Source organism: Lonchura striata, chromosome 3 (genome assembly GCF_050655825.1).
Source record: "Lonchura striata isolate lonStrDom1 chromosome 3, ASM5065582v1, whole genome shotgun sequence".
Taxonomy (NCBI): domain Eukaryota; kingdom Metazoa; phylum Chordata; class Aves; order Passeriformes; family Estrildidae; genus Lonchura; species Lonchura striata.
In genome coordinates, this window is record NC_140705.1 from 87,162,393 (window position 1) to 87,188,265 (window position 25,873).

At 52.3% G+C, this 25,873-nt stretch overlaps 3 protein-coding genes across 5 annotated transcripts; 2 read left to right on the forward strand and 1 right to left on the reverse strand.

Moving 5' to 3' along the window:
* Positions 1-59: 59 nt before the first annotated feature.
* Positions 60-8,020, forward strand: LOC110474321 (GDNF-inducible zinc finger protein 1). Of its 2 annotated transcripts, none has more exons than XM_085575723.1 (6): positions 60-149; positions 1,183-2,567; positions 4,110-4,204; positions 4,653-4,820; positions 5,835-5,992; positions 6,445-8,020. In XM_085575723.1, exons 2-6 carry the CDS (start codon positions 1,303-1,305, stop codon positions 6,754-6,756), a joined length of 1,998 nt encoding a protein of 665 aa, XP_085431849.1. In that variant the 5' UTR covers positions 60-149; positions 1,183-1,302; the 3' UTR covers positions 6,757-8,020. The 2 variants fall into 2 exon arrangements, with proteins under 2 accessions (XP_085431849.1, XP_085431850.1); XM_085575724.1 differs by having other exon boundaries at positions 1,235-2,567.
* Positions 8,021-8,486: 466 nt separating this feature from the next.
* NAPB (NSF attachment protein beta) lies at positions 8,487-16,598 on the reverse strand. The gene is made up of 11 exons (XM_021537645.4): positions 16,446-16,598; positions 14,579-14,658; positions 14,185-14,301; positions 13,403-13,449; positions 13,248-13,325; positions 12,554-12,609; positions 12,261-12,345; positions 11,582-11,686; positions 11,266-11,334; positions 11,004-11,054; positions 8,487-10,122 (listed from the first exon to the last, which is right to left on the reverse strand). The coding sequence occupies exons 1-11, from the start codon at positions 16,541-16,543 to the stop codon at positions 10,018-10,020; spliced, it is 891 nt and encodes a 296-aa protein (XP_021393320.1). The 5' UTR covers positions 16,544-16,598; the 3' UTR covers positions 8,487-10,017.
* Positions 16,599-17,199: 601 nt separating this feature from the next.
* Positions 17,200-25,321, forward strand: LOC146767986 (uncharacterized). Of its 2 annotated transcripts, XM_085575693.1 has the most exons (8): positions 17,200-17,393; positions 17,535-17,750; positions 17,877-18,057; positions 18,204-21,344; positions 21,908-22,150; positions 22,412-22,584; positions 22,836-22,953; positions 23,928-25,321. In XM_085575693.1, exons 1-8 carry the CDS (start codon positions 17,344-17,346, stop codon positions 24,186-24,188), a joined length of 4,383 nt encoding a protein of 1,460 aa, XP_085431819.1. In that variant the 5' UTR covers positions 17,200-17,343; the 3' UTR covers positions 24,189-25,321. The 2 variants fall into 2 exon arrangements, with proteins under 2 accessions (XP_085431819.1, XP_085431820.1); XM_085575694.1 differs by lacking the exon at positions 17,535-17,750.
* Positions 25,322-25,873: the final 552 nt, after the last annotated feature.

Here is a 25,873-nt window from a genome sequence, read left to right on the forward strand (position 1 = left end):
TGCGTTGCCTAGCAACACCCGGCTCTTCTCCGTGACGTCACGTCCGGCGCGCCTCCGCCGGGGCCGTGGCGCGTCAGCGCTTCCGGCCGCGCCCGGGGCCGCACGCACCGGGACAGGACCGGGAACAGACCGGCAGCGGGCCGGGAGCCGTGAGTGCGGGGCTGGCCCCGCCCCCTTCCTTTTCTCCCCTCTTCACCCCTCATTCTCCCCCTCTCCTCTTTCCCCCAGTTCTTTCCCCCTCCCTTTTCTTCTCCCACCCTTCCCCCATTTCCTCTCCCCTTTTTTCCCCGATCCTTTCCCCCACCTCATCATTCCCATGTGATCTAGAGACCTTTGCGAATGGGATTGGAAGTGGGCACTGTGGGGTTCTCCATGGCTTCAGCAGCAGCCGCCTGGGAATCCTCTCCCATTCCCCTTTGGGCTGGAGCTTTTTGCCTCTTTCCAGCCAGTTTTGCCTCTGGAAGGGGAAATAAGAAATGGACATTCCTGAGAAATGGACAGTGCTCAAATGGAATTAGAGGGGTAGTTGTCAAATAACACGAGAAGTAGTTAAAAATCACTTTATTGTGGTAAAAAAGTGGGATTTTGGTATCACTGATTGTTTATAAAGCATTGGGTGAGACATCATTTAATTCCCAAGCCATGGAAAGGAATTCCTCAGATTCCAGTAGTAACAGGGTTAGACTCAACAGATTCCTCAGGGCACCTTTAAATCCATAGAAATCTGGTTTGTTCTGTGGTCAGATGTTTGGAAAAACACCCCAAAACTTCCACTCTTTTACAAGCTTTGGAGCAGCTTCAAGCATTCCCAAGAAATAGAGGCCGATGGAAAGTTGGAAATGGGCCTTCAGAATGTGCAGGCTGTGAGTCCGTTTTGAGGAACTCCCATCATTTGTGGGATTTTCAGTTGTGTGAATATGATTATCCATCACATAAGCGTTTGGAATTTTATGTGGACAGCATTTTCAGGTGTATTTTAGGACAACAGTTAGCTTTTGCTTAATCTTGCCTTCCTTTTATTGTTGCCTGGCGAGGCTAGGAATCATTCCTTAATTCCAGGTGCCTTAACTTCGATCTAGCTCTGTTGGCTCCATCCCTATCCCAGCTTCTGACAGCCTGAAGGGTTTCATGGAAAATTAGGGTTGGGATTTAAGCTCAGATTCACTTTGTGGTTTTCTTGAGGTTCTGGAGATTGGTCCAAGGTTGGATTGAACGATTTCGGATCTCCTCCCAGCCCCAGCTACTGCAAACCTGTGGAATTCTGCTGTCTGATGTGGGATCTCGTTAGCACGGAGAAGGAAGATGGAAAGCAACCCCGTTCTGCTGGAATCCAAATCATCCCCCATCAACCTGCTGAACGAGATGCAGCAGCTGCGGCTGCTGGGCCACCTGTGCGATGTCACGGTCAGCGTGGAGTACCAGGGCGTCCGCGCCGAGTTCCCGGCACACAAGGCCGTGCTGGCCGCCACCAGCAAGTTCTTCAAGGAGGTTTTCCTCAACGAGAAGCCCGTGGATGGCCCCCACAGCAATGTGTTCCTCAACGAGGTGCAGGTGGCAGATTTCGCCTCCTTTCTGGAGTTTGTGTACACAGCACGTGTGGAGGTGGAGGAGGACAGGGTGCAGCGCATGCTTGAGATCGCCGAGAAGCTCAAGTGCCTGGATCTCTCCGAGACTTGCTTCCAGCTGAAGAAGCAGATGCTGGAATCCGTGCTGCTGGAGCTGCAGAACTTCTCGGAGTCGCAGAATTCCGAGGAGGAAAGTGCCACCCGCCCGAGCACTGTGCCCACGGCAAAGGCCGAGTGGGACTCTCCGGATTGTTCCGGAGCCATGCCTGGCCATGGAGCATCTCCTGAGGGGCCGGCTGCCAAGTCCAAGGAGAAGATGGACAAAAAGAAGGAAGTGCTGAAGGCTCCTTACGCCAAGATCCGCAGGGCGAGCGGGCGGCTGGCTGGCAGGAAGGTGTTCGTGGAGATCCCAAAGAAAAAATACACCCGGAGGCTGCGGGAGCAGCAGCGGAACGCCGAGGAGGAAAAGGAGCCCAAGGGTGAGGAGGGAGAGCGGGAGCAGGAGGAGAACTCTGGCAAACCTGAGGGGACCTCCCCGGAAAACCTCCCCAAAGGCGAAGCGGACAAAAAGAAGCGCAGCGGCACCTTCAAGTGCAGCACGTGCAGGAAGGAGTTCCTGTACGAGAAGAGCTTCCTGAAGCACATCCAGCAGAGCCACGGGGTGGCGTCGGCGCTGGAGTTCCGCTGCGAGACGTGCGCGCAGACCTTCGCCAACCGCTGCAACCTGCGCAGCCACCAGCGGCACGTGCACAGCAGCGAGCGCCGCTTCCCCTGCGAGCTCTGCACCAAGCGCTTCAAGAGGAAGAAGGACGTCAAGAGGCACATCCTGCAGGTGCACGAGGGCGGCGGGGAGCGCCACCAGTGCCACCAGTGTGGCAAGGGGCTCAGCTCCAGGACAGCCCTGCGGCTCCACGAGAGAACGCACACGGGACACAAGCCCTACGGCTGCCCCGAGTGCGAGGCCAAGTTCTCCCAGCCTTCGGCGCTGAAAACCCACATGAGGTAGGAGCGGCTTTCCCTGGACTCGAGGTGCGGCCCTCAGGGCCTGCTAAATCCTTGGCTTCTCTTCATACGGGGTGCAGCCTTCAGAGCTGCCCAAATCCCTGTTTTCATATGGGGTGCAGCCCTCAGAGCCTCCCAAATCCCTGTTTTCATATGGGGTGCAGCCCTCAGGGTCTCCCAAATCCCTGTTTTCATATGGGGTGCAGCCCTCAGGGTCTCCCAAATCCCTGTTTTCATATGGGGTGCAGCCCTCAGAGCCTCCCAAATCCCTGTTTTCTCCTCATATCCTGCATGGGCCAGGCCTGTGCTGCAGGGAAATCCAGGTGGGATTCCTCCAGCACATCCTTAGACTCAATACAAAGATAAGTGCGGAAATATTTGGGAAGGATTTGGCAGGATTTTCAATGGGAAAATGATGGATTTGGGGGCGAAGTAGGGAAAACAATGGATCTGGGAATAGGAGGAGGTGGCACGTCACTGATATTACCCATATGGAGCTGATCCAGCACCCACTGGGTTTTATCTGTCCCAGGCTGTTTTTATCAGGGAAAAAAATCATCTCTGAGGGGTTTTAACCTGATTTTGTCAGTATTTTATCTACTTCAGAGCATTTTGATAAGGGAAAAATCAATCCTGAGGGATTTTAGCCTGATTTTATAAATTTTATCTTTCTGAGGGCATTTTTATTAGGGTCAGAAGTAGACTGAGGGGTTTAACCTAATTTTATCCCTTTTTTTTAACCTGTCTCTGGGCAGAGCCCTTTTCATGAGGGCAAAAATCATCTCTGAGGGGGTTAACGTGATTTTATAGTTATTTTATCTGTCCCACGGTGTTTTTATCAGGGTAAAAGTAATTTCTGAGGGACTTAAACGTGATTTTATCAGTTATTTCATGTGTCTCAGAGCAGACATTTTGATCAGGGCAAAAAATCCTCTCTGAGGGGTTGAGCATGATTTTGTCAGTTTTAGTTTTCTGAAGGTGTTTTTATCAGGGCAGAAATTAACTCTGAGGGGCTTGAACCTGATTCTATCAGTCATTTTACCTTGTCTCGTGATAGAGACCATTTTATCAGAGTAAAAATCTCTGAGGGGTTTAACCTGATGTTATCACTTATTTTATCTGTCTTCTGCCAGAGACATTTTTATGAGGGGAAAAAATCCTCTCTGAGGGTTAAAACCTGATTTTTGTCCATTCTCATAGCCTTTTCAGGAATTTTGGACACTGGGAACTCAATGCTGCCTTAATTTGGGTGTGGTGTCATCTGGTGGTGGGGATTTCTCCTCCTTGGGGATATATTTCGCCTTGTGGATGTGTCTCTCCAGGAAAAGCAGCCATCCCAACACCCTGGGAAGCTTCCCCTCACATCCCAGAGGATTTGGCGCCAAGACCTGGAGAGAATGTTTGGAATTGGGCTGCATTTCACCTTGAAAAATTTGCTTTTGCCATAACATTTTTGGATATGGGTGTTTATCCAGCAGTAAGGTTCAGTGGCAATGAGGGAAAGGCCCATCCTGGAGTTTGACCATTCCTTCTTCCTTGCAGGATCCACACAGGGGAGAAGCCCTTTGTGTGTGACGAGTGTGGGGCCCGCTTCACCCAGAACCACATGCTCATTTACCACAGGCGCTGCCACACAGGTGAGGCTGGAAAACTGGGAAAGTCCAATCCCAAACATTCCAGTGAAAATGTTGCCTTCAGAAAATGCTTTTTGTTCACATTTTTATAGATAAAATGAGATATTGTTGTCTCTTAGCTGGGATTTGTCTGAGAAAAGTTCCCGATGATATCCCGTGATATGAAGCTGAGGGAGGGTTGATTTAAATTGAATTTTGGGAAGAAATTCCTCCCTGTAAGAGTGGTGAGGCCCTGGAAGACTTTTCCTAAAGAAGCTGTGTAGTCCCCATCTCTGGAATTCCAGGCCAGGTTGGGAGTGGCTTGGAGCAACCTGGGATAGAGGAAGGTGTCCCTGCCCATGGAATGGTTTGGAACTGGGTGACCTTTTAAGTATCCCCACAGCAAGGACATGCTCCAGAATTTCCCAAATGCTCTTAATGCTTGTTATATCCTGCTTTTCCCCTTTTTTAGGGGAAAGGCCTTTCATGTGTGAAACCTGTGGGAAGAGCTTTGCCTCCAAGGAATACTTGAAACACCACAACCGGATCCACACAGGATCCAAGCCCTTCAAATGTGAGGTTTGCTTCCGGACCTTTGCCCAGAGGAATTCCCTGTACCAGCACATCAAAGTCCACACAGGTAAGATGTCCCCCTTTTTTTGATACACAGGTAGGATGTTCTCCTTTTCTTGGATACATTCCTCACCACTGCAATATTCCAGCAAGGAATTCTCAGCCAGGATTTTCCCCATGTGCACTGCTGGATGTGTCATGTTCTCCCCTTCTCCCACTAGTCCTGAATGACAGCAATTCCCTGGAATGCTTCCACAGGCTGTGGAGATACCTTAATAAGCTGCCAGGATCATTGGTGATGGAGAGCTCTGGTATAGCTCCGAAGGTTTATCGTGGGGAGGAGGAGAATGGGTGTTTCTGCAGGCCTCCAGCTGGGTAATAATTAGCATTGACTCCATGATTGCAGAAGGCTGATTAATTCCTTTATTGTATCATCTTACCCTATATTATACTATACTTATTAAGGAACTCAGTAACCCTTACAGCCAGTCTGATACAGCTTTGACCTAACTGGTCAATCCATCCAAACACCATCCAGTGTCCAATTAAGAAATCACCCTTTGGTAAACAAATCTCCATGACACATTCCACATGTGCACAACAGCAGGTGAAACAAGGTGAGATAAGAATGGTTTCTCACTCTTTTCTCTGATCTTCTCACAGCATTCCCTGGGAAAATGCCTGGGAAGGTCTGTGCCTGCTCTCTCTGTGGCCAGAGAGCTGCTGCCACAAATGGGATCTCTTTCCAAACAGGGCATTTGTGGTGTCTTCAGAGTGGTCCCAGGGCTGGGGGTGGCTCAGGGGGTTCTTGCTCAGAGAAGAGTGAATAAGGAGGAGGAATACTTGGATTCTGAGCAAGACTTGAGTCTCCAATGGAAAATCCATGGAAAAACAGAGTAGCTGCACACCTTTATGGGGCTGGGAGGAACTTGCTGCCTCCACATGGGTCTCAGTGTGACACTTGTGCCACCAGGACGTTTTCCCTGACCATTCCCTGTCAGCCAGGGGTTGCTGGGCATTCCCGAGGCAGCAGCTCTGCTCTGCCCGCATTCCCAGCCTGTCTCCCATGCCGCATTCCCAGGGGAGCGGCCATACTGCTGTGACCAGTGTGGGAAGCAGTTCACGCAGCTGAACGCGCTGCAGCGGCACCACCGCATCCACACCGGTGAGAAGCCCTTCATGTGCAACGCCTGCGGCAGGACCTTCACCGACAAGTCCACGCTGCGCCGGCACACCTCGGTACGATCCCACGGTCCCCATGGCACATTCCGCTGCTGGGCAGCTCAGCGCCCCCACCCCTCCTCAGAGCCACCTTCCCTGGAATGACGGGGCAAGCCCAGAGCAGACTTCCAGTTCAAAGTTGGGGTTAGGTGGGCTGTTGGGAAGGAATTCTTCCGTGGGAGGTTGGGAAGGCCCTGGCACAGTTTTCCCAGAAAACCTGTGGGTGGTGCATTCCTGGATTTGTTCAAACCAGGTTGGACAGGGTTTGGAGCAGCCTGAGACAGGGGAAGGTGTCCCCGTCCATGGCAGGGGTTGGGACCGGATCATCTTTACAGTCCAGTCTTCCAACCCAAACCATTCCATGACTCCATAACAAAAACCTTTTCTACCAATATCAAATACAAGCTTGATCCAAACTTTCGCTTGTCATTCTGTATCCAACTTTCTCTCTCCTGGTTATTCCTTTGCAGATCCATGATAAAAACACCCCCTGGAAGTCCTTCCTTGTCATCGTGGAAGGACCCACAAAGACTGACGAGGGGCACAAAACGGAGCTTCCTGATGAGGAATACGAGGTGTCCCCCAAAATCCCAGAAAAGCTGCTGTCCTTCCCAGAGAACAGCCCCTACCAGAGTCTGGCAGCAGTCCCGGGAAGCGGGAATTCTAGCACTGACTGTAAGGCCTCTGGAGCACAGGAGTCCCTGCTGGGAGAACTCACTGTGCTCCACACGCAGACGGACTCTGGGCAGCCCCAGCTCCACGCCCTGGTGAACATAGAATGATTTGGGATTGCCTCCTGCTCCTTAGGCTGCAGCCTTTGTACAGTCCTTGGCCTGAGGGAGGCTGGTGGTGGGAAGCTGGGAGAGGGTGGATTTCCAGGTTTACTCTGGAAATTCCTTCCCCAGCTCCATCTCCTGATGGTCAGGCAGGGTGACACCACACTAGGGAATTTGTAGGAGTTGATCCCTTGAATATTCAGGGGGTGGATTAGGTACCTTGGTGGTGCAGGTTTGTTTTCCAGGGAATTCAATGCCACATGGACAATCAGGAGAACCAATGTTTCTCTATGACATTTGCTGTGTTTTCCCCAGTGGACTTTCATCCAGGAGAAGTCTGGCTAAATTTGCTTTTCAGGAAATGTTGGTTTCTCTCTGCTTTTGCCAAAGATCCCAGCAAGTGGGAGCAGCTTTCATTCCAGGAGTTTCATTCATGGAGTTTCATTCCAGGAGTTTGGAGTCTCTGAGCAGCAAATAGGGGCAGGTGGCAGCCAAGTGCTGCTTCCTTGGTTTTATGATTGCATGGAAACTGGAGCAGTCTGGCACTTGGATCCTGTCACTTCTCACCTTCCAGCTGCTCCAGCTCCCATGGAATTGGGCACTTAGGAGACCAAAACATCTCCTAGAATAAAGTGTGTGAAAAGGAGCTGTGCTGGAAGGGGCTCAGTTCAGAGGCTTTTCCTGCTCCATTTTAATGCAATAGGATTTTGGGGGGTTTCCCTTGAGCAGGGAAGCCTTGTCTAGCTGGGCTGACTCCTGGTTTTTTGCAACAGCAGCTCACTGTTTAATGGTTCAAACCTTGGGATGGGCTTCCCAGTGTAAAAACCCACAGCTTTTCCCATTTTTTTTTTCTATTTCTTTGCCTGTTCCTGTAGTATTCCCACAGCAATTCCTCAGCTGAAGCTGTGAGCAGAACTTTGGGAAAGGTAAGCACAATCCAGCCTGGTGAAATCCAGCAATAAAGACCCCCGCCCCCCCCAGCCTGTGGCACAGAGCTATTTTTTGGGATAAAGGGATGGCAGAGGTGTTCTCATGGAATTATACACTAGAAAAAAGGGATTTTTTGTATCAGAGGACATTTCCAAGAGGTTATATTTGAGATACTTATTCCTGCTGGAGCTCAGTTATTCCCAATGGAAGGAAAGGGGTGTAGATATATTTAAGGGCTGAGCAGTTGGATCTGGAGCCAGGGAATATTTTGTACTCTTGAGAACATATGGAAATAAATTACTTGTTTGAGCTGTTCCTATTAAAATACGGAATATGGAGACCTCCCAGTGACTCAGTCATATCCAGTGGGACACTTTGGGATATTGACAGGCTTGGAAAGTTTGCTTGGAGAAGGTTCAGTTTCCTGGAAACCTCAGAATGAGCCTACAAGGAAAAGTGGGAGGGATTCTTCATCAGGAATTATAGTGACAGGACAAGAGGGAGGGAATGGCTTCCCAGTGACGGAGGGGGAATTCAGGTGGGTTATTGGGAAAGAATTCTTCCCTGTGAGGTTGAGGAGGTCCTGGAAGTTTTCCCAGAGATTCTGTGGCTCCCCCATCCCTGGAAGTATTCAAGGGGTTTGGAGCAAGCTGAGATAGTGGAAGGTGTCCCTGGAACAGGATGAGCTTTAAGGTCCCTTCCCACCCAAACCATTCCATGACTCCAAACTGGAATTGAAGGAATCACACCCCCTTCCAGCCTCCATCATCCCAGCCTTTTGAGTTTTCCAGAAGAACCACTTCTCCCTTCTTCCATCCATGATTTTCACTTTATTCATGTACAGAGTCACACCAAACATGATTACTTGCTAAGGCCATTTCTTTAAATAAGTTTTCCGAGTAGAGAGTGATGGAAGTGGGGCGGCAATACAGCGGGAGTGGCGGAATTGTCACCTGGGAACCATTACAATTCACCATGGATACAGCAGAGGACATGCTGGAGCTACTCACACAACTACCAGGTATAGGGATGGAGTAACAGCCCTTCTGCTCCCCCTGTCCTACAACACTGACACAGGGAACCGAAAAAACACCAGGAAAAGTGGAGTCTCCCAAGCTGTGCTTCCCTTCATCCTGGCTCCCACAGTGCTGGACACTAGATAAAGCCATTCCTAAGGGTGGGAATGGATGAACCCCGTGTGCCTCCAAGCCTGGAGCTGGGCGATTCCCCCACCCCACCCCACTGCCGCCCAAGCCAAGGCTTTTCCATCTGGTTGGGATGTTTGGGATGAACACAAGGACCTGTGGGAAACGAGATCAGGAAGGGTGGGCAAACACCAAACCAATGGCATGGAGAATTTGGCATGGATCGGGATTTTTGGTTTTCAGAACTTTAGAGCCCAACGAGCTAAGCTTTATCCAAAGCCCAACATTCCAACCTGACTTTTTTCAGAGGAAAGAAGGGCTGGGGCTGCCTGGAGCCTCCAGAACAGCCCTTAATTAATGACTTCACTCGTCCCAAAGAGTGACAAATTGCACAAGCTCCCGACACCTCTGATGCATCCTTGAAAAACCAGGCAGCTCAATACTCTCTCCCTAACAACGTACCCATCAATTCCTGCAGGAATTTTTCAACTCTTCCCAAGCAAACTGTGCCCCCCTGCCACCTGAATTCCAACAAGGCTCCTGTGGGATTAACACCCACGTGCAGCTAAGGGGTCAGAATTTAGGGATTGTGCCCAGCACACACAGAGGGTAAGGTAAAAAATAGATCCTTCCTCAGGTGGAATTATTTGGGAAGTGGAGGGATCTAAAGTAGAAAATCAATCCAAGAAAGATGGAAATCAACTAGGGCCTAGGGCCGTCACCGGCTCTAGGCTCCTGGAGTGCCTATGGCGTGGTGGGGGTGTGCGGGATATTCCCAATTCCCAAAGCCTCTGCCTAGCACCACTTCCAAACCCCCAAATCCAAGTGTATCCAACACTTGAGAGCAGGAAAATGGGAACACAACAGGCTTGGAGCACTTATTGGTACTGTGCTGGCCTGGATGGAATATTTACATGCTGCAATCAACGGAAAAGCAGGAAAACTGGGAGCTGCGAGTGCAGGCACCAGGATGAGCGGGACCAAACACGAGGAGAAGTAGGAGCATTTCCGCTCCAAGGGCTCCTCTTGCCTGGCATCTGCCCGGAGCGTCACCACAGAGCAGGGGCTAAAGAAACACAGTGAGCCATGGGAGTGGAAGCGAAAGAAAGCGCAGGATGGGGTCGGGAATTCCCCAAAAGTCCTCGGCTGGAGGCAGGAAGGGCCCGCTGGAGGCAGGAAGGGCCCGAGGGCGTCACTTGAGGTCGCCGTCACCCTCGCCCTGGATGGTTTTCTTGATGCGCAGCAGCATCGTGGTGAGCCACTGATCCAGCCGCGAGATGGAGTCGAATTCCTTCACCTGGCACCGGGAAAAACGTGGATCAGGGAGCGGGCGGGGAAAGGGAATGAGGGGGGAGTGGCAGACATGAGCTCCTCCTGGGAATACAGGGGAGGAAAAAAGGAGAGAAAGGGAGGGGGGAATGCAAAGAAGGACAATAAAGGGAAAGGGAGGGGGGAAACAAGGGGAAAGGGAAAAAAAGCAAGGGGAAAGGGTGGGGAAAAGGGAAAAAAGGGGAAACAAAGGCAAAGGGGAAGCAAGGAGAAAGGTAAAACAAGGGGAAGGGGGGAAAAAGGGAAGGGTGGAAAAGGGGAAAAGAAGATAAAGGGGAAGGAGAGGAAAAGAAGAAGTGGAGAAAGGGAAAGAACCAAGGGGGAAACAAGGAGGAAAAAAAACAAGGAGAAAGAGGGAAAAATGCAAGGGGAAAATGGGAAAACAAGGGAAAAGAAAAAAGGGGAGGGAAAAAAGGGGGAAAGGGGGCTAGAAAGGAAGAAAGGGGGCAGAGGGAAAAAGGGAAGGAGGTGAAAAGGAAGAAGGGCAACAAAAAGGGGAGGTCGGGGGTAAACAAGGGAAAGCAGAGGGGAAAAAAGAAGGAATGGAGAAAAAAAAAAGGGGAAAAGGCACAGGGACACAAAGGCAAGGGAAAAGTCCAGAGAGAAGTCTCTCCAAACCCAACCCGAGCACTTTAAGCTCTTGTCAAACACCAAAGGAGCTGGAGCAAACCCAGGCAGGATCTGAATTCTCCATGAAACTCCAGGAATGTTGAAGGAGGAAGCTGGGACCTTGCTGGAGCCGCTGTCCCTGGCCCCTCTCTGCAGGTTTCCAAATACTGAACAGGGCAAAGGCATCCCAAAAAAGAGAAGGAGGAAGCAGCATTCCCAAGTGAACCCATGAGTACTCACAGCTTCGGTGTAGGCCTCGCTGTTCTGCTCCTCGTGAGCTTCCAGCAGTTTCTGGGAAAACACCAGGAAAAATTAGGCAACACTCTATTCCTGCATGTTCCCGCTCCAGCATTTCATCCCAGGGAACAGAGACCCATGAAAAGCACCCACCACAACTGGGGGTCTGGGCCAAACCCAGGGAAAAGTGAGGCTGATGTCCTCTAAAATGCTGGGATAAAGGAGAAAATCCCTGGAAAAGTGGGAAAGCCCCCTGGTTACTCACTTTCAATAGCTTGCATTCTCGGGAATCTGTGAAAGCTGGGAACATTTCTTCATATTTCTCCAGCGCAAGCTGGAAGAGAGATGAGATCCCTTTGCACACCATTCCTATTTTTTTTTTTTTCCCAGAATTTGCCTTCCCATCCTCAAACTTGGGAAAGCATCCACCAAGAATCCAACATGACAATGGCACATCGAGAATTCCAGCCACTGCTGAGGAGGGATCAGGGATTTTGGGGTAATAGCTGTGAACCCACCGCTGGCCTCTCCCAGCTGGCCAAGGCTAATGAGGAGGAACTGGGAATTCTGGGATAACTGACCTTGGCATTCAGCTCATCCACGATGAAGTGGCACAGGGCAGCTTTGAAGAAATATTCTTTGGCGCTGTACTTGAGCAAAGGATTATCCATCGTGTTTGTTCCCACCTGGACAAAAAAACATGGAAAAAAGGGGCAGGAAAGGAAAGCCTGGATTAAACCAATTCGTATTCCACCCTGAGCCACAGGGCTGGGAATAAAAGGCATGGAAAAAATGCCAAAAAGCTGTTGGGAAGCAGGGAGGTTTTGAACTTATCCCAAGGGAAGTCAGATCCCACCAGGCTGATCCTTGGTTGTTGAAGAAATGGAAAAACAAATCCATCTGGGGAAAAGCTGCTCCAGGATTAAGCCTCTGGAAGCACCAAGTAGCACTGTTGGTATTCACAGGTAAATATCCAATAAAAGGCAGAGCTGATAAATCCAGGAGGGAATTTTCTGCCAAAGGGAGTTGTAAATATGTTCAAAGGGGAATTTTTACAGATTTCTCCCAAGCTTTTCCTGGAAACACTGAAAATCATGGATATGGCACTTGGGGATGCTTGGCCATGTGGGGGTAACAGTGGGACTCTGACCTCAGAGAGCTTTTCCAGCCTAAACAATTCCCTGATTCTGGCAGTTTTGCCAACCCCTGAGCCCTTTTCCTTGGGAAGAGGTGCAATTCCCATGGGATTTGGCTCCTGACCTGCTCGTAGATCTCGATGGCTTTCTGGTACTGCTCCAGCTGTGCCGCGTAGGCCGCCACCTTCAGCAGACACTTGTTAGCTGAGCTGCAACCACATCCTGAAAATTAGGCCCTGAATCCCAGGAATTCACCAGCCCGCACCCCAGCACCCCTTCCCAGAGAGAAAAGTGGAAGCCCACAGCTGGAATTTAGAGGAATTCTCTTGGAATAGCCCAAATTAGAAGTGTGCTGGCTGTGGGAGTGGCTGTGATGGATCCCTGTTCCAGCCCTTCCCGCTGATCCCAAGGACTTGCCTGTTGGATTCCTCTCCCTTGTAGTAATCCGCGGCCTGCTCGTAGTGCGCGATGGCCTGGGGACAGAAATGTGGGATCAGTCATCCCGGGATAAAGCACACCCGGGGACATCACCAACATTCAGGGAGAGAGATGGGATCCAATGGAGCAGAGCCAAGGAAAGAAACCTTTGCCTGGAAAATAACCCCTACATCCCATCCAGTTTTATCCTGCAAAATTGCAGCAGAGAGCCACAGCAGGATTCCTGCTCAGGGAATTTGGAAGTGGGAACAAGGGAATCAGTGCTGACGTGGGAACTAAAAGTCACAGAAAATGGCTCCATGACACTCCCAAAGAGCTTTTCCAATTGGAAACACCGAGGTGGATTCTCACCAGAGTGTTCGGCCAGTCCTGCTGGCACAGGGACACTCCAGAGACTTGGGATTGCTCCATGAAAGCCTCCAGGCTGGGAAAACCATTAACTCCAGCTCAGGGCTGGATTGCACCTACACCAGGAATTCCAATGCTGGGTAGGAGATGGGAATTCTCGAGCTCAGGGCAAGGAAATCCCACAAGGGACTCAACGGTGATCCCCTTCCACTGAGGAAACAACTCCCACTATCCTAGGCTGCTCCAGCTTGGCCTTGGACACTTTCAGGGATGTGGCAACCACAGATTTTCTAGGAAAAAAATGATGTCACCAGCATCCCCTTACCTTCTCAATGTCCACCAGCTCGGCCTCATAGATCTCAGCAATGGTGATGTGGTGCTTGGCAGCGATGGTGAAGCGGCCCTGGGGACAGGAGGGAAGCGGGATGAGGTGTGGCATTCCTGGGAAGCCGCGTGGCATTCCCGGGAGCGGGACCTTACCATGTCTGTGTAGATATCGATGGCTGCGTTTAAGCAGTTGATGGCCTCTGCAGCGTGTGTGAGAGACAACAGCGTCAGCCACGTCCCATTCCTAAATCCCACCCGGCAGCTGCTGCAGGGAATATCTGCCTACAGAATGGCCTCTGGAATGACCTTAGCCCCAGCACCCCCAGCAATTCCCAAAGGGAACAAACACCTAACCCCTAGGATGACCTAACCCTGAGTTTGCTGTCTGCACCCCCCAATGGAGCAAACGTCAAGGGATCAACTCCCAGATGCTGCTGTTTTCCAGGGAATCTGGGAGTTTCACCACTTCAAAAGGGTGTTATCCACCCTGAGTTTGTTCCCATGTCTCCTGGGATAATGCTGGTGGGAAGTGGGGGATTTGCTTCAAGACCTAGCTAGGGAAAAGTGGATTGGAAACCTTCCCAAAAATCACAACCCAGCTGAAAGAATCCCAGATCCTTCATTCTCATCCCAACAAAGGCCCGGACTGAGGAAAGCCTCGGGGACACAGCAGGGCTCCTACTGTGATCCAGCCCAGTGACTACCTGAAGCCATTCCTCAGGAAGCCATTCTCTAAAGCCAAGCCAAACCAGAATGGAAGCTGCCAAAAGTCCCGACACCCTGCAGCATCCCAAATCCCAAAAAACGCCAAGAGGAGATGCCAAGACAGCGCTGACCTCCTGTGTCATCCCAAAGCACCTTCTGGAAAAGCAGGAATGCCCCTCTGCCACCGCTGAGCATTTGGCTGGGAACAATCCCACATTCCACTGCCTTACCTTGCGGATCTGCTTTTTTGTAGGCATTCCCAGCATCCACAAAGCTGGTGGCTGAGTCGTGCTTGCTCTGGAGCTGCATGTGCAGCTTGGCCGCCTGGCAAAAGGCATTTCCTGCCGCTGGAAAAGAGGGAATACCGATCCCATGAATGAACGGGAATGCGCTGCTTCTGGGACCCTGGGAGACTTAGGGATGAGGGCTTCCCAAGCAGGATCACAAGCTGGCATTTTAAAATTCCTCCAAGATCCTTCAGCTCATTCCCTTTGTCCACTCTCCCAGTATTTAAATATGAACTGCATGAACACAGAGACCATTCCCCATGGAATAATTCACATGAAGGCATTTGGGTGCTCTGGGATCACCCACACCCCCCCAGATCCCAGGATTTGGACTCACCACTCCAGTTTTTGGCGATCTTGAACATGTTGGCAGCCCTGGTGTACATCTCACAGGCCTCCTCCACCCGGGTGTTGCCCCTGGAATGCAGCAGGAATGCTCCTGAGGCTGGGCCAGGAGGGAACACAACTCCGGAGCCAAAATTGGGATTGGGAATCTTGGCCTTTCCAGGCTCTATGAGGCTGATCCCATTCCCCATGTGAGATCACTGAAAGGGGAATGCTGGATTTGGGGGCTCTTCTGGAATTCTGAGACGGCAAAAGTCACATTTTGGTAAGGAAATGCAGATTTTTCATGGAAACCCTGGGAAAAAAAGAGGCTCTGGGGGGATTCTCCCTGCCCTCCCATAACTACCTGACACGAGCCAGGTGGGATCAAGCTCTGCTCTCACAGAAAAAAAAGGAATCCCAGAATCCTTAAGGTTGGAAAATCCCTCAAGCCCATGAATCCAACATTCCCCCAAAATCCATGTCCCCAAGTGCCACATCCACACTGCTCTTAAATCGACCTCACAACAGGGATTATTCCATTTTCTTTTCCATCCCCTGGAAATTCTGGCACTTTTCTCCCCTTGCTCTCTCCCTCTGGCAGCTGAACACAGTCAGTTTGGAAGCACAGGTGGGATTTTTTGGATCCCTCCTTGCCCTTGGAAGGCACCTCTGGCATGAGCCAAAGCCAATGGAGGTTGACACCGAGGAATGCTACACTCGAAGAGGCCTCTGGAACAGGGCAGGTCCCAGCCCTTTAATTCCACAATATTAGAAATAAAGGAATAACAGTTTTTGTGCAAGGTGATGGAGCAATTCCAGGAAGAGCCCAAGTGGGAAGAAGGCATTTGGCCGGCATTGGGGAACCTGGACATTTACAGGGAAGATGCCAAGAGCCAAGTCACCCCCACCCCCCAACTTTCCTTCCTCTTTTTTTCCCTCCCTCTTTTAGACCTGAAAATTAAAAATTCCCCTCTCGAAATCTCTGCCTGTTCTCTCCAAGGATTTTCAGGAATTTGCCACCCGGATTATGCTCCTGGAGCAGGCCCTGACTGATTAATCTGCTAGAGGCCAGAGAGGAATTTCTATTTAAAACTTGTGGATTTTACGGCGGCTGCAGATGATTTTTCTGGGCTGATGGATAAAAACCTCCCGGCCTTCACAGAGCACTGCTCTGGGAATACTGTTTCCTTAAAAAACTTAAGGAAAGCAGGACCGATGTTGGTCAAAGCACCCCGTTTTCAGGCACACCCCCAGGAACAGCGAGGCTGGAGCAGCCAGGCCCAGGGAAAAGGAGGCTCTGCCATTTTCTGGGATAACGCCGGCCGCAGCCCCGGAGTGCCGGGGTTTCCTGGGATTTCGGGAGAGCTCGTCCCTGCCAGGAATCCCGGGGATGCCGGGAGATGATTCCCCCCAGGATAAGGCCGGGACGAGCGGCGGGGCCGGACGCGGGGAGGGGACAGGAGCCGCAGAGGCCGAGCGCGCCCGTCACATCCCTGTGGCCGCGGATGGCCAGGAGGGGCTGCTCCAGGGGCATCCGGGTTTGGATCGGGACGGGAGGGCTCCGCGTGCAGCCCCCGCCCCTGCTCTGGCAGGGACAAGGAAGATTCTCACCCACACTGGGGGGCAGGAGCTAGGAAAAAGGGGGAAGAGGTCGGGAATGGGAGGATGGAGGAGACGGGGAAGGGATGGGGACCAGGGGCTCAGGGGGGTGATTCAGGAGCTGAAGGGGAGCAGGAGCTGGGGATTGGGGTGTGAAGGAACTGGAAGGGGGGCAAGAGCTGAAAGGGGGATCCAGGAGCCGGGGAAGTGGGGGGGAACACGCAGGAGATGGGAAGAGGGACGCGGGATCCGGGCAGGGGGATGCGGGGGCCGCTCACCCGAAGAGCCCCCGCAGGAAGGAGTGCGAGCCCTTGACACGCTTCTCGGCCTCCGCCATGAGCTGCACGGCCTCCCGCTCCTTGCCGGCGCTGTCCATCGCTCCCGCTTTTCCGGCTCGCCTTCCTCCTCCGCCGCGGCACCGGGAGCGCGCCGGGCGCGTGCGCGGGGCGGGGCGCGCGCAGGATGCGGGATGCGGGATCCGCCGGGGATCGGGGATGAGCGACTCCTCCCGGCGGGTGGGAACCGCGCAGCCGCGGCCCTCTGGCTATTCCCAAAGCGGGATTCATTCAGGAGCTAAGTCAAAAGATAGCTGTGGGAATGGGAGCGGGATCCCAGCTGGCAGTGGGATCTGTGGCAGATCAAGTCCTTATCCTGAAGGTTATTTATGTCACTCTCCGAGTTTCCAGGAATTACCTCACCTGTAACGCAGGAGAGCTGAAGCTCAGATTCCCGGGAGGTAGGCTACACTTTCCTGAGAATTCCACACTAAGGATCATCAAGAGAAGGGTCACCTGTGTCCTGCCCCCATTACATGGGCGCACCTTTGAGTTGTTCAAAAACGCCCCTGAAAGGAATGAGGACTGTACGGGGAAAACGGGGGTATTCCTGCCTGATCCCTCCCCTACGCCGAGGGAATCCCGGAACCCTGAACGACCAGGCGAACTACAACTCCCGGCGTGCCCCGCGGCCGGCGCGCGGCGTGACGCAATCTCCCCGTGCCCGTTATCTCCATGGCGACACTAGCGCATCCCGGCGTCGCTCCCATGGGAACGTCCCGCATGGCGTCCCGGGAACCGCGGAAACTGGGGAGGAAAGATCTAGCGCTCCCCCCGGCTCGCTGTCCCGAATCCCACCCTCTGAGGGAATGCCGGCTCTGCAGTGCCGGAACGGCCTCTGATGATCCCCCGGGAAAGGAAATCCCGGCTCCAGTGTCCCAGGAATTCCAGGTGAGTGACCTGGTTTCAGGGTTGGGTGAAATTAAAGCCGGGAACGTTTCCCAAGCCAGGAACTGCCGCCCCCATCCAAGCTCGCTGTGAAAACCGAAAACTGGATCCCAGTTAACCCCCAGGGGTTTTTCCCTTTTCCAGGCAGGACAACATGGAGCGTTTTTCTCTCTCTGAGCTTGGGCTCCCAACAGAAAACAAAGCTATCCAGGGAATTCTCTGCCCCATGGGTGTGCAGCTGTGCCACCTCCTCCTTGCCCTGGAACGGGAAGATGGGATTTGTACGGCCTTTCCCACTTTGGGGGAAAAGGCAGGAAAATTAGCCAAAGCTACGGAAGAACTCGCTGCTGTGGCAAGGAGGTGAGGTGGATGGAAGTCTCTGGGGTATATCTGGGGGAAAGGTGGCAGGGAGCCTGCATCCTCTGGAGAGGTGGGGTTGGGAGTGGGGAATAGACAAGAGCGCTGAGCCCAGTCCTTCCATTTCAGACTGTCCGAAGATTCCAGCAAGGAAGGGAGAATGGAGATGTGTCCCATGGGTGAATCCCTGCTCCAGGCTGGGAGGGACATGGTGCTGGCAGCATTCCAGCTCCAGGAGCACCCGGACAGCCCTTGGCACCGAGAGCACCTGGCAGCAGCCACCAAGAGGACTCTGATGGAGACAGCAAAGGTGAGGGGGACCCTGGGAAGAGACACGAGCTGGAGGAAAGCTCCAGCAGATCCATGGAGCAAACCACACCTCCTCCCCCCTCCAGGGATGGAACAGAAATGGGAGTTCCTGACCTGAGTGGCTTTTCTGCTTTGTTTCCTGGTTAGATTCTTCAGCTGGAAGAGGCTGCAGGGATGAGGAGGATTACTGGCGCTGCCAGCTGGCTCCTGGAATGCCTGAGTTTGCTTCGGGATGCCCAGGACACTCCAGGGCTGCTGGCTGCATTCCAGGCCTTTTCTGGGGCTGTGCTCCTGCTGAGCCGCCTAACAGCCAAGCGCCTCCAGGAACTCGGAGACTGTCCTGGAGGGAAGAGCTTGGCCCAGACCCTGCAGCTGCTCCACAAATGTGTCTCACTCATCCACACAGCCAAGCAGGACACCCTAACATATTCCAGGGATAGCCAAGTTGACCTCTCCCAAGATTCTGTTTTCCATCTGACGGAGAGGACCATCAGGGAGCTCCTCTCCCTGCTCATGGAGCCACAGGACAGGAGTGGGATCTTCTCCCAGCAGGTGAGCAGGCTCCAGGCTCTTCTCTCCCACCCTGACCCCCTGCGCCTCTCCGAGGGTGGGTTCAGCTCCGACTTGGAAGCGGTCATTCTCCATGGAATGCTGCTGGCAGAGTCATCCAGGCTGGATCTGCAGCTGGAGCTGGTGGAACGTTGCTGGGTCCTGCTACAGCTGCGGAGGAGCATCTGCAGCCACATAAGCCAGAGGGAGGGCCAGGAAGAACACGGACTGGAACGGGAATGTCACCTCTTGAGGGAGGAGCTGGAAAACCTGGACCGGGCAGTGCTCAGGGCCACGCTCTGCCAAATCCTGGATGGATTCTTTGAAGAGAAGGAGCCCCTGAGTCAGCTGGTTGAAGGTGCCCTTAGCTTTGCCCGTTCAGGTTGTTGTCCAGCAGGACCAGGAGGAATTTTAAGGAAGCTCCAGCCCCTCATTGCTGCCTTCTTCGCTCAGGCCCAGCGGATACTACGAGCGGCTGATCTGCTCCTGGCCAGGTGTGCCAAGGCCCAAACTGCCAGGGAAATCCGGGAGGGTGTGGAGCACCTGCGGAGCCTCCTGGCCAGCCTCCCTTCCCTGCTTATGGAAACAAGTGGGAATACCACGGAGCAGCTCCAGGTCCTGTGCTGTGCCTGGGCCAGAGCCACCAACAGCCTCCTGTGCTGCTTTGAGGAGACCATCGGCATGAGGGAATTCCTTGAGTTATCCATCCTGGAGCTGGCCAAGCAAAAGGAATGGTGTGAAGTGGCACTGGAATGCTGGGATCCTGAGGGATTCTCCTGGCACACTGCTCACCTCATGGGCTGGGCGCGCTGGGTGGTCGGAGCCTCCACCCGGCACGTGGACAGGATCACGGATCCCATCTTTAGAAATGGTTTGCTGGTGTGGGTGGAGCAATTGGCCAAATCCATCCTGGAGCTGGGAGCAGTCACGGCCCTCATTCCAGGAAGGTTTTCCTGCCTCCAAAGCCAGGATGCTTTTTCTCAGGCAGCAAGCTCCCTGATGGACTCTGCTCTCTCTGTCCAAGCTGGGCTGGATGGGTCCAACCACCCGGACATCCTCAGCCCGCTCCGAGAGCAAGTGCGGAGCACCAAGGTGAAAAAGGGGCTGGAGTTCAGCCCATCCCACACTGGGACACAAACCAGTATGGATGAGGCAGCATTCCAAGAAGATATCCAAAATCATCCATCTTCACCACCAGCTAACTTCCACCTGGATCCATGGAAAGGGGATACACACCCTGTCATCACAGCTCTCCTGGGAGCATCCCGAGCTGGTGACACAGACACTGTCCGTGCTGCTTGCTCCATCCTGCTGGAGCTCTCCAATGGCTATGTAGAAACTGCACAGGAAGCGCTGCCTGTGGCTGAAGCCCCCCAGCTCCAGGTGCTGGAGCAGCACTGGGATATCAAGGCACTTACCCCAAGGATTGTCAGCCTGGCCATGGAAACAGCCCACGGGCAGCTCCCTGCTCCAGGAAGGCTTCTCCTAATGGCACTCAGGCTCTCAGGACATATCCAGGAGACTCAGGAGTGCCTGGCAGCTGTGGCAGGTTCTTGGAATGGTCTGGCCCAGCAAGTGCTTGGATTTATCCTGTCAGGCGACTTTCCAAGAGGGAAGCAGGCTTTGGATGAGACCCTGCTGGGTTTAGCAAGAGCAGTGCAGGTGGCAGGAGACATCGCAAACACAGTCAGCAGTAGGGAAAATCCCAGTCCTTCTCATGTCCAGGAGAGTTTTCTGCAGCTCCAAGCCAAGTTTTCCTGTGCTCAGCTGAATACCAAAGGATTCCTGGAGAAGGCAGTGTCCTTCAGGGAATCCTGTGGGATGGAAAAGGCCATCCTGGAGCTGCATGGTGTCCGGTGGGCCATTGGCATGTGTGTCCTGCTGGATACCATGGATCAGTTCATGGGCAGGGATGTCCTGTTCCTGAGGGAGCTGAGCAGAGCTGTGAGGAACAAGGTTGGCCCACAGAGCTGCCTGGCTGCCGTGGCTGAGAATTCCCTCAGGTTGCAGGAGGCTGCCCGGCTCTCCTACTTATCCTGCCCTGGAGCCCACGGTGCCAGAGAAATCCTGGTGCTCCGGGAAGAGATACAAGTGCTCATGGAAGCACTGCTGGATGTGTCCAACACCCTTCTGCTCTCCCCATTGCCTACTGCCAGCTTGGTCATTCGCTTTGAGCTCCTGCATAGGGACGTGGCCCTCAGGGCCAAGGTGTTGTTGCTCCACATGGAAAGGGTCAACATGGAACAGCTGCAGCTCATCCAAGATGTGGTTGGAGCAGCTCTGTCCAACCTCACCCAAGAGGAAAGGGAGAGGAGCAAAGAAGGTTTTGAGAAGAAAGCAAATCAGCTTATGGCTGATGTCCAGAGGGTCAGAAACACCCTCTGGGGTGCTCTGGAGGCTGGTGCTCAACTTACGTCACAGCCTGACCTGCTATCCATGGCTGACCACCTCCTGCTCCTCACGGCTGACGTGGTGGGAAGCGCCTGGCGGCACTTCCGAAGCCACCAGGACACTGGGGATCCCCACCTGGATGTCATGGTGTGGTACTGGTCAGCCAAGGCGCACTACCTTGCCACACAGCTCTGGGTTATCCATGGAATCGACAGGGACATCCTGCAGTGCCTCACAGAATGTCTGCAGCGGGAGCGCTTCCCAGGATCACCCAACAGCACAGCTGGACCCTGCCCAGCCCCAGAGCCCACTGAGGCAGCAGGAATTCATCCATGCAGGAGCAGAGGAGTGAGTGGAGCTGTGTGGGAAATGGGTGAACTGGTACAGGAGCTCTTTTCCCTGGCAGTGTGTTGGTCAGGGCTGTCCTTCATTCCTGGTGCTCCCAGCATGGAACAGGAATGTAAAGGATGCTGGCAGGGCCTCTGGAGGTCAGCAGGCTGACCTGGGCCACTCAGGCAGCTCAGGTTGCTGGCAGCCCTGGATTCCTGGATATCTGATCAGCCAGGCTCTCCCACATCTGTTTCAATCCACCATTTCAGAGGCAGAGGGGCTGCAGCACTCTCTCTCACCTCCACACATTCCCTCTGGGAATACCAGCAACTCCATTCCCATGGATGCCAGGAGCTGGGAAAGGCTTTGGCACAGACCCAGGTCCCTCAGCAAAGTGCTTTAGAGCTCTAATTGTGCTGGAAATTAATTGCAAACTGTCAGCTTGCAGGACACCCCACTCCCATTTGGAGATGGCTCCAAGGACTTTGGATTTAGGGAGAAGGGCTGGTGGGAAGGTGGAGTGGACGCAGAAGGGGGTGGGCAGCTCTCTCACCAATTTTACTCACCCAAATCTCCTTCAGAAACACCCAGGTGGAGGAGACCACTCTGCATCGCTGTGTCCACACATTCCAGGTTTGGAATCTGCTCCATTACTGCCTCAACAGCACCAGGATGGCCCTTCTAACATCTCCCCTGCAAAGCAGGAGAGAGGAAACTCTGACAAGTGGCAAGGTGGCTCCAGCAGTGTGTCCCAAGTGACCCAAGACATGGCCACGAGGATGTTCCACATGGCTCAGTTCCTGCGGAGGAAGGGCCCCATTGCGGTAGGCAGTGTTTCATCCCTCTAGTTTTCCCTTAGGATCATGGAAACTCCATCCTAAATCCCTGTGTCACCCAACTCTTGGGAGAGTGGCACCAACTCTATTTAGGCAAAATACTCCAAATTCCTTCCTTCTGGTTGGATGTGAACTTGGCATCCTGTCCTTTCCTCAGGATTTAGCTGAGCCTCCTGGACCTTCCCTGTCCTGCAGGAAAAGCTTTTTTTCCTTCTCTCCCCAGTCCCATTGATTTTTATCCCATTCCAGAGCAAGGAGCAGTTTGTTGCCTGTGCCAGGCAAATGGTTGCCGATGGGCAAGTGGTTGTTAAGTTTGGGAACATCCTCGCCAAGCACTGCCTGGACCAGAGATGCTCCATGGAGCTGCTCCATAGCACTGAGCACACTCAATCCATCAGCAGCCAGCTCAGCATCGTGGCCAGGTGAGCTGCCAGCAGCTGGGATCACTTCTCCCAGGGTCATCCAAGAGGAATCCCTTCTCCAAGGAATGTGGGTGGTGGTCCCCAGAGGTCCTAGGGGAGGTGTCCAAGAGTTGAGGAACAATTTGGAGGCCTTCCTTCCCTCCATGGGTTTCCCTGCTCCAATGGTGCAGGGGACAAGCTGGGCTTGGAATAACAACACCATCAGGATGTCCACTGTTGTTCCAATAAAATCCTTTGGAATGTCTTTGAAGGGTGAAAGCAGTGACTGGGGAGAGCAAGGCCTCCTTTGAGCTGCTGCTGAGCAATGTGCAGAACCTCATTCAAGCAGTCCAGCATGTCCTGAGGGCGGCCGAGGCGGCGAGTGTCAAAGTGAGTCCATCATGGAATCGATCCCGGAATTATTTAGGTGGGAAGGGTTGCTCCAAGCCCCATCCAACCTGGCTTTCAGCAGTTCCAGCGACAGGGCAGCCACAGCTTCTCTGTACCAGGGCCTCCCAACCTCACAGGAAAGGATTTCTCCCTAACAGTGAAGTCTGATGGCAGCAATTCCATGATATGGGAGTTTCTCATCCAGCTCTTTCTATGGGAACTGGGATCTGGCTGCTGTGGGACTCCAGCTGGAGCAAATATTCCTCCAGGAATACTTTTATTTTGTGCCTGTCTTGTGTCCAAAGCATTGATTGTCCTTGAAGTCACTTTTACCTGGTCCATTCCCCACTTAATTTTTGGATCGTAGAGGACCTTTATTTGGAATTAGACCATGCTATCCTCTTTATTCTCAAAAGCCAAAATTCCCAAGTTTCCCATGCAGTTGCCATCAACAGCCACCTGATCTGACTGTAAAGTCCATGGGAACAGATTTTTCCTGAAAACAACTGCAAAACAAGTGCAAACACCACCAGCCTCTCCCTAAGGCAGCATTTCCACCTGAATCCCATTCTCCTCTATAATCCTACTGCTTTTCCTGGGATCAGCGTATCTTTTAGAATCCCATTTGCTAAACAATCAGTCCTAAAGGTGACAAAGCTCCTCCTGTGCTTAATTAAACTTATCACTTCCTCTATTTGTCCATTTTTCACTTTGAGGATGCTGAATTAATTTTGACTATCTAGATCCCAAAGTCCAAGTCCTTTATGACCTGGAAATTTCCCTTTGGAAAATTCTTTGCTTATCAAACAAACAACCCTCCTTTCCTCTCCCTATAAGAAGCTTTTGAAGCATTCATTTTGAAGCATTAAGACGTAGCAATGTCGTGTGGATCACACACACACATTGGCAAATCTAGACTTTTCCATAATTTAGGATGCACAGGGATATATTAAACCAATTCCTTTGTCCAACAGGGTTTGGGACAACCCCCAGCAGACCCTGAAGAAGAAGAAGTTGCTGCTTTCTGCCAGCAGTGGAGGAAAAACCTGACACAGCACAGAGCCAAGGCGGCTTTAAATTCTGATCGGGATGAATTAGGGCTCCGGAAAACTCGAGGGGCAAAGGCTGAACCCACCCTGATGTCTCTGGGGCAAGAGCAACCTCCTCGGAGTGAGACTATCCCAAAGCATCCCAATCCTAGGAAAGGACATACGGTTATGGAGAGGCATCTGTAAATCCAGAAAGGGGCTCCTTGTCCCAGTGCTGTTGGAAGCAAAGGAGGAATACTTTGCAGTATGAAGGATTCACGCTCGAGTTTTTCATTGTGGCAGGAACAGGCTCCATGGGGAGGCCAGGAATCTTCTGGTGAGTGTTTTACCCCCAGGTGGTGAGATGGGATGGATAAGACTTTGGAGAATTCTTATCCAATGGGAGGTGTTGGAGGTATTCCTGCCCATGGCAGGGCGTGAAATGGGATGAGTTTTAGGTTCCTTCCCACCCAAACTATTCCAGGATTCTGTGATCCAGAGATGCTCAGGCTTTCTGCCGACTTTCAGCCTTTCCTCCTTCACATATCCAGGGATACAGCAGTGGGGGAGCATTTTGTATCACCTGTTGCCCCTGAGCTTGCAGATTTCTTCCCAAAATCCCACTCAGCCCCAGGATTCTCTCCTATCCAGAGTAAACATTCAGTCCCCAAGATCACCCACCTCACAGCTTCCAGAGTATCCTAGACTGGTGACACTGCTTCTCCTGTATCCTGGCTCTCCACATCCATCCTTCTCAGCCTCAGGATCACAAGTTGTCTAACAGTAACACTGCTCCGTGCTGGAATTCTGCAGGAGAGGTGGAGAGCCTCCTCTGTGGAATACACAATCCAACACCACAGCAGATCACAACTGGCTCTATGGTAGCTGCAGCCCATTCCAGCCCACTTTGGTGTCCAACCTGCATCCCAACCATCTTCCCCAGACCAGGAATTCCATTATGTGCGTGGTAGCAAGGAATCTCCTCCATATTCTGAGAAAAAGCAGCAGCAGGCACACTGCAGACTCTGGGAAGCTATCTGCAATGGATAAAGCAGGGGAGGGAAGGAGGGAAGAAGGCAGGAAGTAAGGCAGGAAGGAAATATACATGGAGAGAACAGGCTGTGAGGCCTCACAGGCCTTTGTATCCATGTCCTATTTCCACACTATTATTCCCTGCTGGCTCGGTTTTTTGAGGAAAACCTTGACTAGCCATACCAGTGAGTAGATGAAGAAATAACAGACTAGTAATAAAGGACTAATGGATTACTCCAAGATAACAACCAGTTCCATGTCTATTCTCTACTTTTCCTATGCAAAAAAAAAAAAAAAAAATCACAAAATTAATGGAATTCATGCTCTGGCAAATCAGGAAGGCAAACTGAAACCGTGATTGCCTTCAGAGATGCCTCCTCTGCCGTGCAGGAGTCACAGACTTCCCTTGGCTCATCCATGCAAGGCAAAACCTCAGAACTTGGGAAAAACACTCTGCTGTCCCAGTGGAAACACCACTTGATCAACAAACAAGAAGAAAAGGTTCATGACCATCACATGGCCAAGGGAAAAAAAAGAAGAAAAGGTCCACCAAGGAAGAAGCTTAAAGCAGAGAAACCTTCCAAAGGGGTGGGAAGCAGATGACTGATTGAGCAGCCAGCACATTTTTATTGGAAAAGCAGCTGGCTAAGAATGATTGCATTTCCTCTGGAGAAAAAGCAGCCCCAAAGGCAGGACAGAAGGTCTGGAGAACAGTTGTGCTTTCCCACGCAAAACCTGGGGAATTTCAAGACATGCAGGACGTTCCATGATGAAAAATGGCAACTCTCTCCATTAGACCTTGGGATCAGGCACAAGGTTATGTTAAATCCCAACAAACCATCCCAAAAAGCCCAGCTTTA